The sequence below is a fragment of the Falco biarmicus genome, chromosome 13 (genome assembly GCF_023638135.1).
Source record: "Falco biarmicus isolate bFalBia1 chromosome 13, bFalBia1.pri, whole genome shotgun sequence".
Taxonomy (NCBI): Eukaryota; Metazoa; Chordata; class Aves; order Falconiformes; family Falconidae; genus Falco; species Falco biarmicus.
The window spans coordinates 18,233,691-18,248,924 of NC_079300.1; the positions used below are offsets into that span (position 1 = coordinate 18,233,691).

The 15,234-nt window shown below is 38.1% G+C and overlaps 1 protein-coding gene across 1 annotated transcript in view; it reads left to right on the forward strand.

Moving 5' to 3' along the window:
• Positions 1-15,234, forward strand: part of DNER (delta/notch like EGF repeat containing) — a 139,502-nt gene that overhangs the window by 113,335 nt on the left and 10,933 nt on the right. Inside the window, exons 9-11 of the mRNA XM_056358853.1 lie at positions 7,337-7,459; positions 10,744-10,857; positions 12,126-12,257. Coding sequence (XP_056214828.1) covers positions 7,337-7,459; positions 10,744-10,857; positions 12,126-12,257 — 369 coding nt within the window. The remainder of the gene's footprint in view (positions 1-7,336; positions 7,460-10,743; positions 10,858-12,125; positions 12,258-15,234) is intronic.

Genomic DNA, 15,234 nt, shown 5'->3' on the forward strand with positions numbered 1-15,234 from the left:
TTTGACCTGTAAGTGGTTTTTAATATATGACTGAAACCACAGCTGCCTGAAAAACACAGAGATTGATGAAGGGCATTTTTAAGATTATCAGTACTGCGTATGCTCTGGGATGTTCTGAAAAGAATTGTCAGGATTCAAATGCTTTGAATTGTAGAAATCAGAACACAAGAAGAGATAGCCTACCTTTGTATATGTGATGGGCAGGTAAATCAACAGAAGCCTGAATTTCCCAATTAGTCTAAAAAAAAATTTCTTCCCAACTCCGTTATAAAAAGGGATCCAATTTCTGCACTGTAGTATTGGGAGCTGTCCAGCATGAGTGGCCTTCCCCGAGACATCCATGGTAGGAAAAACTAGGCATTTCTTTTTCCAAGTAAACCAAGGAAGTTTTAATCTTTTTCAGCATGTTCTTTGCCTGTGGTTCAAACAACAAAAATCTAGTTAAATATTCTTGGAGAAATAAAAGCTCTTTTTCTGAAATTTGTCACCTAAACCTAATTAATACTTGTTGGTTAGGTTTGTTCAAATTCATTCAGTGTCTCTCAGGACTCAAAAGTAGTCTCAGACCTCTTATGTTATGGAAACTTCTTTTTATTTAAATAATATTTGTGCACGTAAAAGTTAGCCAGATGAGAAGCCGTGGAGGTTGCATCCAAAACCAAACATGGCACTTCTTCAGTTAAACCTGTTGTGTTGCTCCATGTGTGAAATTTAATGGGATATTTAAAAAAAGTAATTTATTTTTTGACTTCTGTAAACTTCACTTTTTGAAATGACAATTTGTTTTGGAAGGAATTCCCTCTACAAATAGCATTACTTGCTTCATATAGAGATGGAACTAAAGGCCAAATTGTGTGAGTTTGTCATTCATCTGTCAATAATTTAAAAACTTGGATAACTTATTTCAAAAGACCATTAAAGAACTGCACCTAAGTGGTAGCAAGATAGGAATAGTACGAATCATTGATTTCCTTCTTTTGTGCTCTTTGATTATTATGAACATACCATCATGTTTTTTTTTTTTCCAGTTCTTTTAAGTCATAGCAGCAGAATTTGAACCAAGTATCTTCAGAGGTTTTTCCCATCAATTAAACGGATAGTAGAGAAATGGGAGTCAACTTCTGCGTAGATCAGCATTCAGGAGGCATCATAACACAAACTTTGCCAGTGGTTTGTGTAATTATTACATGTAAGGCAGACGAGCAATTAAACTTGAGGATTCCTAGGTTGCAATTCCTAAACAAAAAAGCCCTGAAGTAATGACTATTGAGCATGGTCTAATAAATTTTTGGTATCTCTATCAAAAAGCAGTTTGATAGAGTGGATGGATTACATCTCTGGTGTACTAGAAAGCTGGATTCTATTTACAGTTTTGCCTGGAGAGATTTCAGTGGTTACATTACTTGTATGGTGGATGAATGAGATTTGTGTGCAGTTTAGTAGCATTATCAAGGGTTAATAATAAACATACTGAACTAAATAAAGATATTACCATACACTAGTAGAAAGAAATCTGTGTGTCTTGACCCCGAGGCTTTCTGGCTCTCAGCATTGGTGTGCCAGCTCCTAGACCTCTGACTTCATTGTACTAGTCGTCTTTCACTTTCAGACATGTCCCTGAATTCTTTTTTTTTTTTTCTTTTTTTTTTTTTAAATATATTAATGGTAAGCCTATTAAATGACATTTCCGAACTCTTCTATATTGGTTGTACAATATATCTGAAACATACTGTTTTAAAATCTTTAGAACCTGCCACTTTGTGTGTCAACTCTAGGATGCCATGTTCTTATTTTTGGGGTATTTTACAGAGGATAGCATTTCATATTACACAAGCAAAACGCTGCAGAGTTTTGCTTATATGTGTGACCTGAATGCACTGGTTTTTTATGCACCTTTATGCACCATTTCTACTAGCAGGCATAGTGTCAGCTGCATTTTCATCTGTGTTACTTCTGCCTCAAAAATTAAGCAAGAGAGGAATTTTAAACAGTTCAAATTAGCCCAAGGTCTGTGGAAGCCTCCTTTTTTGGCAGGCAGTCTGGTTTCCATGCTTTTTTTTGGCCAGTGTACAGATTTGAAAAATGATAAATGGTAGTTAATATATTTGCATATCTGCACAATTTTCAGAACACACACAGTCATTTACAACTATTTTTTTTAATGTGTGGGCTTTTATTGTGGGTGTTGTCATGGATAACCTACGTAATCTAATAGTTTGTATAGAAAAGCTAGTTTCTGTAAATTACCTTGGAAAGCAGTCTAATACTTTTGAATGTTCTTATTTCCAGAATGGGGGGGGGGAAATTTGTAAGTTACTTCCAACTTGAACGTACTTATTTTTCAAATGTCTGCTGAGAGGGCTGTGTGGAATTCACAAGCCTGTGCAACCATACCTACTTTGCATTATGTGTGTGATTTTTCAATAACACATGAAAAATTTACCTTTAAATCTTTAGTTATATGCTTACACACCTCAATTACTGATACTTATCACCTGGCCCTTTACAGGTAACAAAGAAATACCCAGTGTTTGGACATTAGATTCATAGCCTGTGCCATGTGCTTGCATGCTTACCCCATGTTAAAGAACTAATCCTGATAAAAATTCTTATGCTTGTTCGTTGGATTGCTTGTCTAGAGCCTGGTTTGTGAAACCCGAGGGACTTCATTGTGTGTGTTCATAGAAAGTTTATCTAGTCCCTGAATCCCAAAGCAGTTTCTTCTTCCTCTTAAACCTTTCCTCTTAAAACTTTTTTCTCTTTATATTCCATTATTTTAATAGAGCTGCTATTATCAATTTCAAAAGCAAATATTTAATATATTCTTTTCAATTTTGTCTGGCCTAATGTGAAGAAATCTATCTAGAAAATGAATAGCTTAATGTTGCAGCAAATTTCTGTATTTGGCTTTCTTAAAGAGAGGGGCATAGAGTTTGAAACTACAAAGCACATGTACAGACATTAACACTTCCCTTCTACTTTATAAATACATATGATAGCACATATAGAACATGTGGTGGAGGGGGAGGGGGAAAAAAAAAAGAGGGGTGTCAGAAAAAACTCTACAGGATCTGAATGGTACTTCAGGAGTATGACCATGGAGTATGTTTCCTCTGCACTTGGTTTTGTTGTTGGGTTTTTGTGATTTTTTTCGATCGTGGAGCTTGATGGATGGTTGTAGGAGTGCAGGTTTATTTCAGTGCCTTTGCAGAGGCAAGTGCCATGTTTGTAGTGTACAATAAACATCACAGCAGCAGCAATTTTTCTTTTGTATTTTCCCTTCCCACATTTAGGAACCGGGGCAGGAAATGCAAGCTCTGGCAAAAGTGACTTTAGGTTAATTCCAGTTCTAGACTGTCTGTGAGCCCTTTATTGCTTCTGTTTCCTCACCTTGTTTCCCACTTCTACATTAAGACAACCCTCCATGCAATCTGGCTACAGCTGGTAAGCATGCCTTCTGACCTTCCTGCCATCTGGAGCAGCTCTTCTCTCTTTCTCCTATTTAATTGTTATATGAGGTCAGGCATTAACTGAACACATTTATTTCCTGACTATATAACACACAGCTCTCTGTTAGTGAGCAGCCATACAGATGAACTGTTGCTGTTCCCTGGAAAAATAGAGCGCTCTCGCATTGTATCCCAATAGACCTTCCCATCAAGATGGGCTTTTGTCCTGATGCCTTGATTTGCTGAACTGTTAAGTGTGGGTAAGCCCAGGGCATCACTGTTGAGGAGCTAGTGTCTAAGAAAGCTTCAAAAGCTTTCAACTTTGTTCTTTCTTGATTTATAAAGGGACTGTAAGCTTCTCCCTCTCTCTCTTTTGTTAACCTGATAGTGAAGGTATTCTCAAAAGGTTGCACTGCTGTATCTTTTGCTCTGTCAACTGCTCTCAAAGGCTTTGACAAACCCCATGGCTTCTCACCAGCCTGTGTGACACAGATTGTGTGCTGCCTTTCACGTTTTCTCGCTTTGCAGTTTTTAACATAGCCTTGTGCAAAGACAGTACAGCTTGGCGTGTAGCTGTCTGAAAAGCATACCAGAGAGCATCAGGCAAATATCCTGACCTCTTCAAGGCAGCCTTCTTGTTGCTTACGAAGTAGAAAAAAAAGATTTAGGAATCCAGAGGATAGTGGCAACAGATCTGTTTCTGCCTTTGTAAAGACCAGTAGCTGAGGGACAATCATGTAGAGAAGATGTAATGAAGGGACATGTTTATTTTAGAGGGTTTTTTAGATTTTCTGTATATTCCCCAGTCTCCAAGGAGCACGCATCAGAATAGGACTGTTACTGGCAAGTTCTCATTGAGTTCATGCTGTTATTGAAAGCATACCCAATTTCTAGTGACCTGGGGGAAAAAAGCTTGGTAATATTAATTGCCCTTTTCGGAGCTGCAATGCCCAAAGTGTTGTTTTTTCTTGCTCAGGACACAGTGCTGTTCACGTAGGTATTGGTTCTTTCTTTCTGAATATGTCCACAGAAATGTTATACACCACAAAAGAGGCAAATAGCTGCATTTGGCATTGTGAACACAAAAGCAGCAGAACTGTAATGTTACTAGAAAGACAGGAAGCAACAATACTAGAATCTGTTACTCTGAAGTTATCTACTCAAACTTCTGTTTCCATCTAAATCCTTTAGCAAAAATATAGCAATTACTTATGTAGTCTTTTTGAAGATACAAATTATATGAATAGTAAATCCTTTAACAAAAATAGCAATTATTTATGTAGTCTTTTTGAAGATATAAATTATATGAATAGTATAATAGATGTTTTATGTATCACCATAATTTAAAAGCAGTAATACAAAGAGAAAGGCTTGTTAAGCATGACATGGTGCCTCTGAGCTCCCTGAGGAGAACCGTGCCTTCCCCTGGGGTGCCTGGTCCTGAGGCAGCACTTTCTCCATCACAGCAGTCCCAGCAGAAGGGAGCTGCTGGCACCAGGGTGAGGACGAGGAGGGTGAAATCGTGTGTAGGAGAGATCTGCCCTCTCGTGGAGAGAGAAAACCTCTTTCCCTCACTGTGTGCAGTGCCTGACAGTGTGGGCAGCCTGGAAACTAAGGAGGTGATACTATAGTTCATGTTGATTTTGGAAACCAGACAACTATTGAGTCACAAAATTCCCTCTGTTCGCTTTGAAAGGTGAGAAGTGGAAAGCATTTTTTCTGAAAATATCTAATTACATCTGTGTTCAACACAGGGAATTCCCTTATGTTTTTCTTTTAGGTTTTCTGATTTTGGTGGTTCTTATGTTGGCTACAGATGTCGCTACATAAGGATATTTCCCTTCGTCATAAGCTAAACTTAATCATAGGCTACTAAGAGAATCCGTAACACTCACCATAATTAATTCTGTATTGCCTGGCTAACATCTTTGGAGAAAGTGTTTCTGAAATGTTTCTTAAGCTACTAGTCCAACTAACCCTTTCCTGTGAAAAGACAATTTTGTGCAGAATCAAATTTGTAATATAGACCTTCATCACAATGAAATTTCAAGAATATTGAGCAACGTTGACAAATAGAGGCAAGCTTTTGTTTAAAACAAAACAAAAAAAAAAAATCCCAGCCTACATTGCTTTCAGTACCAGGCATATATTATAAAATAATGGCCCAACAGGAAAAAAGAGTGCACAGTAACTACTGTATAAAGAGTCTCTGGCATTACTCTGTGGACAACAGCATGGGCTAGAATTTCTATCCTCATCTTTTCATGGATGGGTAAAGAAGAGGTAGTGCTATGGTTTCATGAAGCCAAACCATTTACTAAAACATCTGAAGCACTAATTTGTGCTAATTATCCAGTCAATTGAGGTGATGTTAACTGCACATCTTTGGCTTGCTTGAGAGAGGTATGCTGTGTGGTGCCCCAGGTCAGATGCTAGCACTTGTAGTTAGCAGCACGAAGCTAACAGTTGGAGATGTAGAAAATGTGAAAGTCTGGTCACTTGATTATTTGCTGTAATTTCCAGGAAGGGGGTAAACATTATGAAACATGCATGTTTGAGTAGAAATATTTGTACTATTTGTATTTGTACTTCCAAAAAGATAAGAACATATTCTGTTTAACCTATTAAATTCTGAACCTTCCCCTCAAGGTCATTGGGTAATTCCGAAGCAGTCCCTGTGCCCCCAAAGAGGGGGAGACAACTATTTAGAAAGAATTGAGCAAATTCCCTGGTGCTGTTTTTCACTGGTCAAACATACCAGCGGTTTTACAATTCTTCTGTGCTAATGCTCATCTATTGGGATGAAGCAAGAAGTGTTTATGTTGCGTTTAAATGCATTATTTGTACTTACTAAGCGTTATGACCAATCTATTTTCCTTCTTTTTTTTTTGTTGCTGTATTAATTGCCTATAAATTTAGACTGAGAAAAAAAGAAAGAAAAAAGTAACAGGGAAGAAGTGAGAAAGCTTTTCATTAACAGAAGTATACCATGAGTCTATTGAAAAGGAATTAAATAAGGTTCTTACTCTCAAATAGCCTTCAAAATTACAAGGCTTATGATTCTTCATATTTAATACCAAGTAACCAATATTATTAGGCAAATATATTAGCGTTTCCTCAGTTGCATAATCCTAATGAATGTTGTTTCTTAATGTAAGTAGGTGCTACTTTGACCTGATACACTATGTCTACAAAGTCATTTCAACTACTGTTAAGACTAATGATTGTATGGCACATTAAATAATGAGAAAAGCGCTATTTCAAGTAGATTAACTCCTTATTTCTTACCTCATGATACAAATGACTCAGTGGCCATTAACAGATCTCGTAGCTTTTCTGTGCTCCTACTTTCTATATCTGCATAATCAGACCATAATATCTGCCTATGGCTTGGGAATACTGTAAAAAATCAAGTATCTTAATGCTTCTACAGTGTTTTGACATTGCACAGCATTAAAGTTAAAATACGTTATCATTATAACTACTGTTACACAATTATCAGCACTTTGATGAAAAGTGCTTTGATGCAAGGATCCAAGAAAGCTAGGAAATACGTTGATGTTGGTTTATTCTGTTTTACAATCAGAGTGCAGGTATTCACGTTGTTCCTAGTGGTCACCAGCCTCGGTGCGTACGGCCTGGCTGTGGCTTGTCGCAGGGGCAGTGCCTGGGGCTGGAGCTTCTCTCAGAACACCCTGCTTCCAGGATCATTTTTGTAATTTTCACCTGGGCAACAGATGTCCTTAAAATCAGTGTCTTAACAGGTATCTGTCTGCACAGTAGATTTCAATCAGCAAGCATCTTCCCACAGTCTATAGCTGCCTAATTGTTAATTTTTACTGAGAAGTGTTTCATAGGTTGTTTTATTTCTTCTTCATGTGATGTAGGTTACCATGGCCTTTACTGTGAAGAGGAATATAATGAATGTCTTTCTGCACCCTGCCAGAACGGAGCCACCTGCAGAGACCTTGTCAACAGCTATGAGTGTGTGTGCCTTGCAGAATATGAAGGTAGGAGGGGGTTTGCCTCCTGTTTTTTTAATTGTTCTATATATTTTTTATGGTAGGTTCTGTTATAGAGATACACAATATAATCCATGGAGTAGAAATAAATCCCACGTCTAAAATGAATGGAAACAAACTTCTATGTAGATCATGATCCTATAATCTTTATTCAAATGAGTAGTTCAGATTTAGCTGCTCTGTGAGGAATGCATGTCCTTGTCTGGGGACAAATGACTTATCTCTGTCTTTCTTAGGTGTACCTTTCTGCTGTTTTTAAGGTATGTTAGAAAGTGAGGAGGTTTTTGAAGAAAACATAACTGTTAAATAAAATTTTTCATCAGTTATAGTTAGAAGCCATAATGTGGAGGGCTTTCCAAAATATTTGTTTATTTTCTCCAGTGAAGTGAGTTAAAAACATACTAATAAAAGTTTAGTATTTGAAACAGATGAACACAAGGAGTAAAAATGAAAGTTTTATGTTGATTATTCATTTAGAAGATTGTAAAGCCCAGACATAGTAGTAGGTCAGTAACTACTTCCCCATGTGAACTGCAGCTATTCCTGGATATTTTTGAATGGAATTGGTCTGTGGCATTTCTTAAGTAATTTATAAAATAGAGGAGAAAAGTATGTGTTTTGCTGTACAAAATCTTTTATCTTGCAGTGGATTTCAGCTTTACAGAATAGCACATATAAGCTGTCTGTGACATGTCCCTCTGTGGAAGGCTAAAATTATACCTTTTTTTGTGTATTCTGTTTTGAATCATGCTGGGAGAACATTTTGAATGTAATTGTGTATGTTATTAGTATTAAGATAGATATATAGATATTCTCATAGAATGACTATGTTTTAAGGAACATTACCCTTGCATTTTCTCATTAAGCATATCAATCCTTATCTGTGTTGATAAGTAATGCTTACTTAACAGCTGCTTGAGGCTAAACATGTATTTCATGCTGGTGATGGCACTGCTTTTTGACAATAGACACAGAATTCATCATTTTAGAGGCTTAGTGAGGAAATGACCCTCAGGTTTTCATGACAATATAAAGAACACTTAACTACCATGTTATGACTTTACGTTTTGTTCTCATCCAACCTGTAAATGCAGCTGAAAGCACATTTTGTTTTAAAGGAAAACAGGGAACCTGGTCCTGTAAGCAGTTGTTGCTGACTGCTGAGCTTTCTTCATTCCAGTACTTAAGGTATTCAGTGGCACTAATGAATGCAGCTGAGGTACCAGCTCAGGATGCTATGTGGGCCATTAGAGGCCTCAGTTTTGCCACCACCAGCCCAGACCTCCTTGTCTGCAGTGCCTCCTGCCTCCGTACCCCCCTTGCCTGCAGTGCCTCCTGCCTCCGTACCCCCCTGGCTGGCAAACAGGCAGGAGCTGTTACCCTGGCCTGGACTGCAGTATGTGCCAGCACCTCCCTGTGGGCTTCTGCTGCTGAGCTGCAGGGTGCTCAGGCCAGTGCTCTGCCCTTCTGCTGCTGACAGACTAATCAAATGATTTCAGCAGGTCTGTGGCGAGTGAGTACGTGTGTGTGTGTGTGTGTATGTATATTTCAAATAAGTAGGTTTTATATATGTTTGAGTTATCACTATTAACTTGAGATTATTGTTTTTGTGTAATTCATGTAAGCTTGCATTGCTGTCCGTAACTGCAGCGTTGAACACTAGAGAACCAAGTTCATTCCTTGTATTCGATCACTCATTATATAAATTTGCTTGTTTACATACATCTGATGTTACACATTCAATTTCTTCCTTTTTTGAATTGATTTTTCTTTCTTATATTCTTTTCTCTAAAGACTATTTTCTCACTAATTTTATGTCCATATAGTTCTACATCTCAAACTCTCCAAATTCAAATTCACAATCTGCCCAATTTCTGTGCAAGACAACTGGTATTCATGAAGGGATCTGTGAAGGAGTAGAGCAGGATCAGCTTCATGTCCACTTTTCACATGTGTTTGTCTAACCTCTTCTAGTCTTCCATCATTATAGGTTCTGTAATCTCTGCAAGCAACATAATTCCTTCACTGTTGTTCACTACCTCATGATTAGAAACATTTTCCTGATGCTATCTTACTTTATTGCAGTTTTTATACATAATAAACAATATGAGTTTATGCTTCTGTTGACTATGCATCTTTACAGTTTGCAGGACAGTAAGGATTTAGAAACATGAACCACCTTACAAAGTGAAAAATGTGTTTGTAACTGTTATCACATGGAAGCATTCAAAATCTTCTACTGCTCTTCAGTGTGTTGAAATTTCTGTAAAAAGTATAAGAATGGAAAACTTGAAGATAGAATTTTAGCTAAGTGGTTACTTTGGATTCATACCCCAGTAAAAAATGGTAACAAGACTTAGATTTAGACTTAAAACATATTATTGGATAAATATAAGCAGGCATTTTAAACGCAAGCTAAATTCACTTTTATAGATACATTATAAAGGAAGTCCCGCCAATCATTCATTATTCACATATGTACTTTATTTATTTATATATTTATTGTGTGTGTTTCAGTGTCATCCATGCACTGATTAGATCATTCACGTATTGATTTTTCTAGTTTTATCTGAAAAGTAGACCCAGGGAAAGTGATGCATGTAGCAGTGGCAGTAGAGCCTCTCTCCCCATCCCTGGGTGGGAATCTGCTGTGCTTTAAGTTCTGTATGCCAGACATGGCTTGCACTGTCTTCTGCTAGGCAAAGCTACTGAATTCACACAGCCTACACCTGAGAACAGAAGAGCAAAGGTAGTGTCACGAAGCTGAGCAACCGAATTATTTACTTTTAGCTATACATTTGAATTAATTAATCTCTTTTAATTGCCTTAGTTTTATACTCCTCAGTTTCCTGCAAAAGTCGATGACAGGCATCAGAATGCTTTTGTATATTAAATAAGTTATTACATAAAATTCTTACTGAAGACACTTATTGTTTACATTTTATTGAAGAATATTGGATAGCTGATCAGATTATGTGTTATTGTACCATTGGGTTCTCATAGACACCCCAGCAGTTCTTGTTAGCAGAAATTGCCCTGCCTCGCTCATCCCAAAGCCTCAGTGGGAGGGAGGAGCAGAGGGAAGGCATGGTGTGTAAAAGGTTTAGCCACCATAAAATATATGGCTTTAATCTTATGACATTAGCCTAATAGGACGGGTTTGGAGGCTGCACGTCATTGTGCTCATCCAGGCGTTAAGTTATCACCATGTACTGATTTCATGCTGTCACTATAGGTCATGTTAATGGCAATTACTAATTTTGCCTTTTCAGGAAGGCACTGTGAATTATACAAAGATCCTTGTGTTAACATCAACTGTCAGAACGGCGGCACTTGTGACAGTGAAGGTCTAAATGCTACATGTATCTGTGCACCTGGATATACAGGCAAGTAATTTGTACATTACACAGAATGTCTAGTTGCCAGTGTTCACTGTGTCCAAAAGAAGACAAATACCAGGTAAGACTGTGCCTCTTAAGGAAATAAATTAATTTGGACTTTGCTGAATTGTATTCAGTCTAGTAAGAATGAAAAGAAAATTTTGCAGCAAAAAATCCCCTGTTACTAAAGAGAATTCACTAAGATAACAGCTATTGAACGCTCTTTATGACCTTACTGCTTCAGACTAGATTGCATTTTAAAAGTAATGTTTTGAAGACTTCCAGGTAAGCCAATATACTAATTGGACACTGTTGAAACTGGAAAATGTTTTAACATTGACCTTAGTTACCGTGAGCTGAAGAAACAAATCACTCCATTACCTTAACATGCAATTGCTAAAAACTCTGAAGTGCTTGTTATGAATTGATTTACACTTTCAGGGTAATGGTAAGCAGCCCATTTAATCCTGTGGCCTTGTATTTAAACTGGCATGAGTGGTGTAATCCAACTACCTGCTGTCAAGATAATTTACAGCCTGATGCTTTGTTAGTCATGTAAGGTAATACCCAATGCGATAGTAGTAGATAAACCCATTCATAGCTGTTTTGTAGATCAAATTGTGCTTTTTGATCTGTGCCAGTTAAAGGGCATTTTTTTCAAAAGAATTAGCTTTCCGTTGTACAGTGGCTGTTTCTTAGAGGAACTGATCATCTACATTATTGTATAGCACAGAGGTCCTCAAACTACAGCCCGCGGGCTGGATACGGCCCCCCAGGGTCCTCAATCCAGCCCCCGGTATTTACAGACACCCCCTGCTGGGGTTTGGGGGGGGAAACCAAGCAGCCGCAGATGACTGCCTGCCACTGCATCCACGCGCCGGCCCCCTGGTTAAACAGTTTGAGCACCTTTGGTATAGCACTTCAGAATATACATGATAAATTGTTATACCACATTTTCTTGGGACGGAACTTGTATTTAAAGAAATGAGATATACATCACCTGGGTGAGGTTAGTCAGGTCACAGCCCTCAGACTTAGTTTTCATTGTTTTCACCTGCTTGAATGAGTATACTATTTGCTTGGAGGCTATGTGAGACTTCTTTCTTGAAACAGTTAGTGAATACTTCTGGTGTTCTGAGAATAAAGATGCGTGCTATTGAGCTATAAGATATTTTGCAGCTAAAGAAAAACTAAATGATTGGTGATGTACCTGCTACACAAGGCACCCAACTACATAGAAGTCTGGGTTTTGTTGGTTTTTCTTCTGTTATAAGGTGAAGAATGTGAAATTGATGTAAATGACTGTGACAGCAACCCATGTCACCACGCTGGAACGTGCATAGATCAGCCTGGTGGTTACATCTGCCATTGTCCACATGGATGGGTCGGTGCAAACTGCGAAATACGTAAGTTTTGTAGTTTTCTAAAACTTTCTAAGAATCATATATTATAATATAAAAACTTCTATTTGTCTGTACCTAACTGCAAAAATGCGCTGAATTATTTCTACATTATCAAATTTATGTTAAATGCATTTTTTTTTAGGCCATAACATTTCAGAAGTGTCTATGAAAGTTAGAAAATTCTGTTTCTGGGCATACTACTTTGAGATGTGTTGGACTAGATTGTCACAGATGCTGTCCCGCAGCTGGGCACTAAGCAGTTTGCCTTTTAATTGCACTTAACGCTTTGAGCTTACTTTCATACTTCCCTTGGGTAAGGTTGTACTTCCATGGCACTATAAGCATGGCCCTAACAGGCTTGCATTGACTTCTGAGCACCTGCAGTTCTAGTGATGTTTCAGCAAGACAATTTTGAACTTGCTCACCTACGGAATCAAGTCCTGTGTAGTTATGCTGTGACTTGTGTGTGCATGTATTTATCAACTTCTTCAGGAATGGCTTTTCCAGCCATAGGACAAATTCCACCAAATTTCTTAGAAAGGTAAAGATCTCCAAACCAAAATACTTCCTAGGCATTTGGTAAGATTTAGAGAGGTTCCATTGGTGGTTCTAGTGAAGGAACAATTTCAGTGCGATCTCGCTTCTTAGCATAGAAAAAAGCTTCAATGTAAGTGCACCCTTATGGAGCAGGAGGGAGTCCTTGAGAGGAAGAAAGTATGAAGCCCAACAGTGGAAGAGTTAAAACGGAAATTAGGCTTCATTAGTTCTGCTGCTCACAGAGCTGCTTAGCATTTCCCTGGTGTCTTGTTCTTGGGCTACAAATGTTGTCTTTACTAGAGTTTAGTTCTGTATTAAACTGCTTGAATGCTCAGGTAGTGTTGTCACAGATCCCTTCAAGTCGTTAAACAGATACACAAGTTTGTGTGAGGGGATTTACACCGCTTTAGCACAGCTAATGTTGCAGGCATAGGTGACATTAAAAAATAAACAGAAGAGACCCAGAAAGCTGCTATTGTACATTCACCAGAAAATACCTACATAAAGACTGGACTAAAAAATGTTTTCTGCATCTCATTTACACAATGAGCATATGAAGCTTCTCTTTTTTACTCTCTTTTACTTAAACTTTACTTAAACATATTGATTGCTTTTTAAGTTAATTTCCATTCTTGACATTAGTCCTTTAACTCAGAAGACAGCTCTGCTCACATCTGGACTGAAACAAAAGTTTTATCTTCACAGGATTATGACCTCCTCTCCCTGTAATTGTTGTCTGTGAATTCAGTTTCAGTGCTTTCTGTTGAAGCAAAGACTTCAGAAGCACATGGCTAGCTAGTCCACAGATGATGACAGCACTGCCTTTTTGTTGCCTCTGTGAGTGGCACGCATGCTTCCCTGTGTGCTACAGAACCACTAGGATGCTGGATCACAATGTTGCATGCTGTCTGTATGCCATATTGCTCATGCTAAAAAAGATGCTTAGATGAGCTTTTACTGATGAGGCTGCTGTTCATGATACCTGAAACATGCATGTCCAAGTTGACCAGCAAGGCAGTGTAATTCTGCCTGCCTTAGCTAATAATCTGACATACAGATGAGGTTAGTTCTTGGGGAAAGCAATCCTGGAAACACACTTACTGGAGTACCTCAGCGTAGTAACAATTACTTTTCTGTTCCGTTACGGAATGAATAGATGCCAAAGGGAGGCAGACGGGCTTGCATGCTTTCTGAACCCTGCCGATGTGCTATATCAAATCAGCAATGCTTGTTCTGGAGTCCTCCTTTGGCCATCATGCTTCAGTCACTAAGAGTTTGGCTGTTTGCAACACAGATACATAGTGAGGTGCATATAAACACATGGGAAAAGGAGAGAAGCAGAACAGAAGGTGGAAGGAACCTTTTTTTACTGTTCAGCTACTCAATTATTCCTGCTTCCCCCTGTGAGGGAGGCATCCGCTATACTCTATATATGACAGGTAGGTTCAAGCTTACATCTGCGGTTGGTCAATATTAACTCTCTGACCTCATTCCGAAGTGTATGAGAGAGTGGATAAAACTCTGCTTAAACTTTGTCCTCATGAGGAGGGGGTTGTCTCTGCTTATGGCTTATTTCTTTACACACAGCATCTGCTTGTAGTTGAACTGCAGTGGCCTTGCCTGCTGCTCAAGAACTTGGATTTTCTGCTTGTATTACACATTTGCAAACTGTGTAAATTACAATGACGAGAAGAAGCAACAGTACTTTGTTGTTGCCGTTTTAAGCCTTTTACTGACTGATTTATTCTTTTTTCTTGTGACTGCTATGACAGGAGGCAGGGAATTATCTGAGTGTTAACTGGCATTGATAATGCAACCAGAAATATTAGACTTTTTATTTCCATCTCATTATTTAGGGAATAAATCATACTATTGTTCATGGCAATTCTTCTCAATTGAAGAGGTTGAAATTACTGTGTTTGTCATGCAGCAAATCAGGATAGCTAATTAAGTGTGCATACGTAATAACAACATAGGAGATATTAAAAAATGCAGTCTAGAAAAATCTGGTTTGGATTGGTTTTACAGGAATGACAATAGGAAAAAAAATATCTCTGTATAGTTGCATAAAGGTAAACTTTGAAGAACAATTAAGTTTAAAATTTCAGGGTTACCAGTAGTTTCTTCAATAAGCTTAACATCAGCAAACGTCTGACGTGCCTTTGCTATTAAAGTCACTTTGACACAGCATCAAAGCAAAATGATGTGGTGTTACGGGGTGCCACGATACTTCACCGTAGTCGGATAGAAGTACGGACCTGCAGCCTCTCTAACCAATGCCGTGGCTTATACACGAAGCTGTGGAAGCTTTCATAAAACACTTGGATTTTAACAGGTATATAAAGGATTATGCAAATAGAGAGGGATTGAGTTTTGAAGAAATCACTTTACAGAAAGGATTTAAAAGCATTTTGATCTGCAGACTTTTTCTACAGAGCTACGT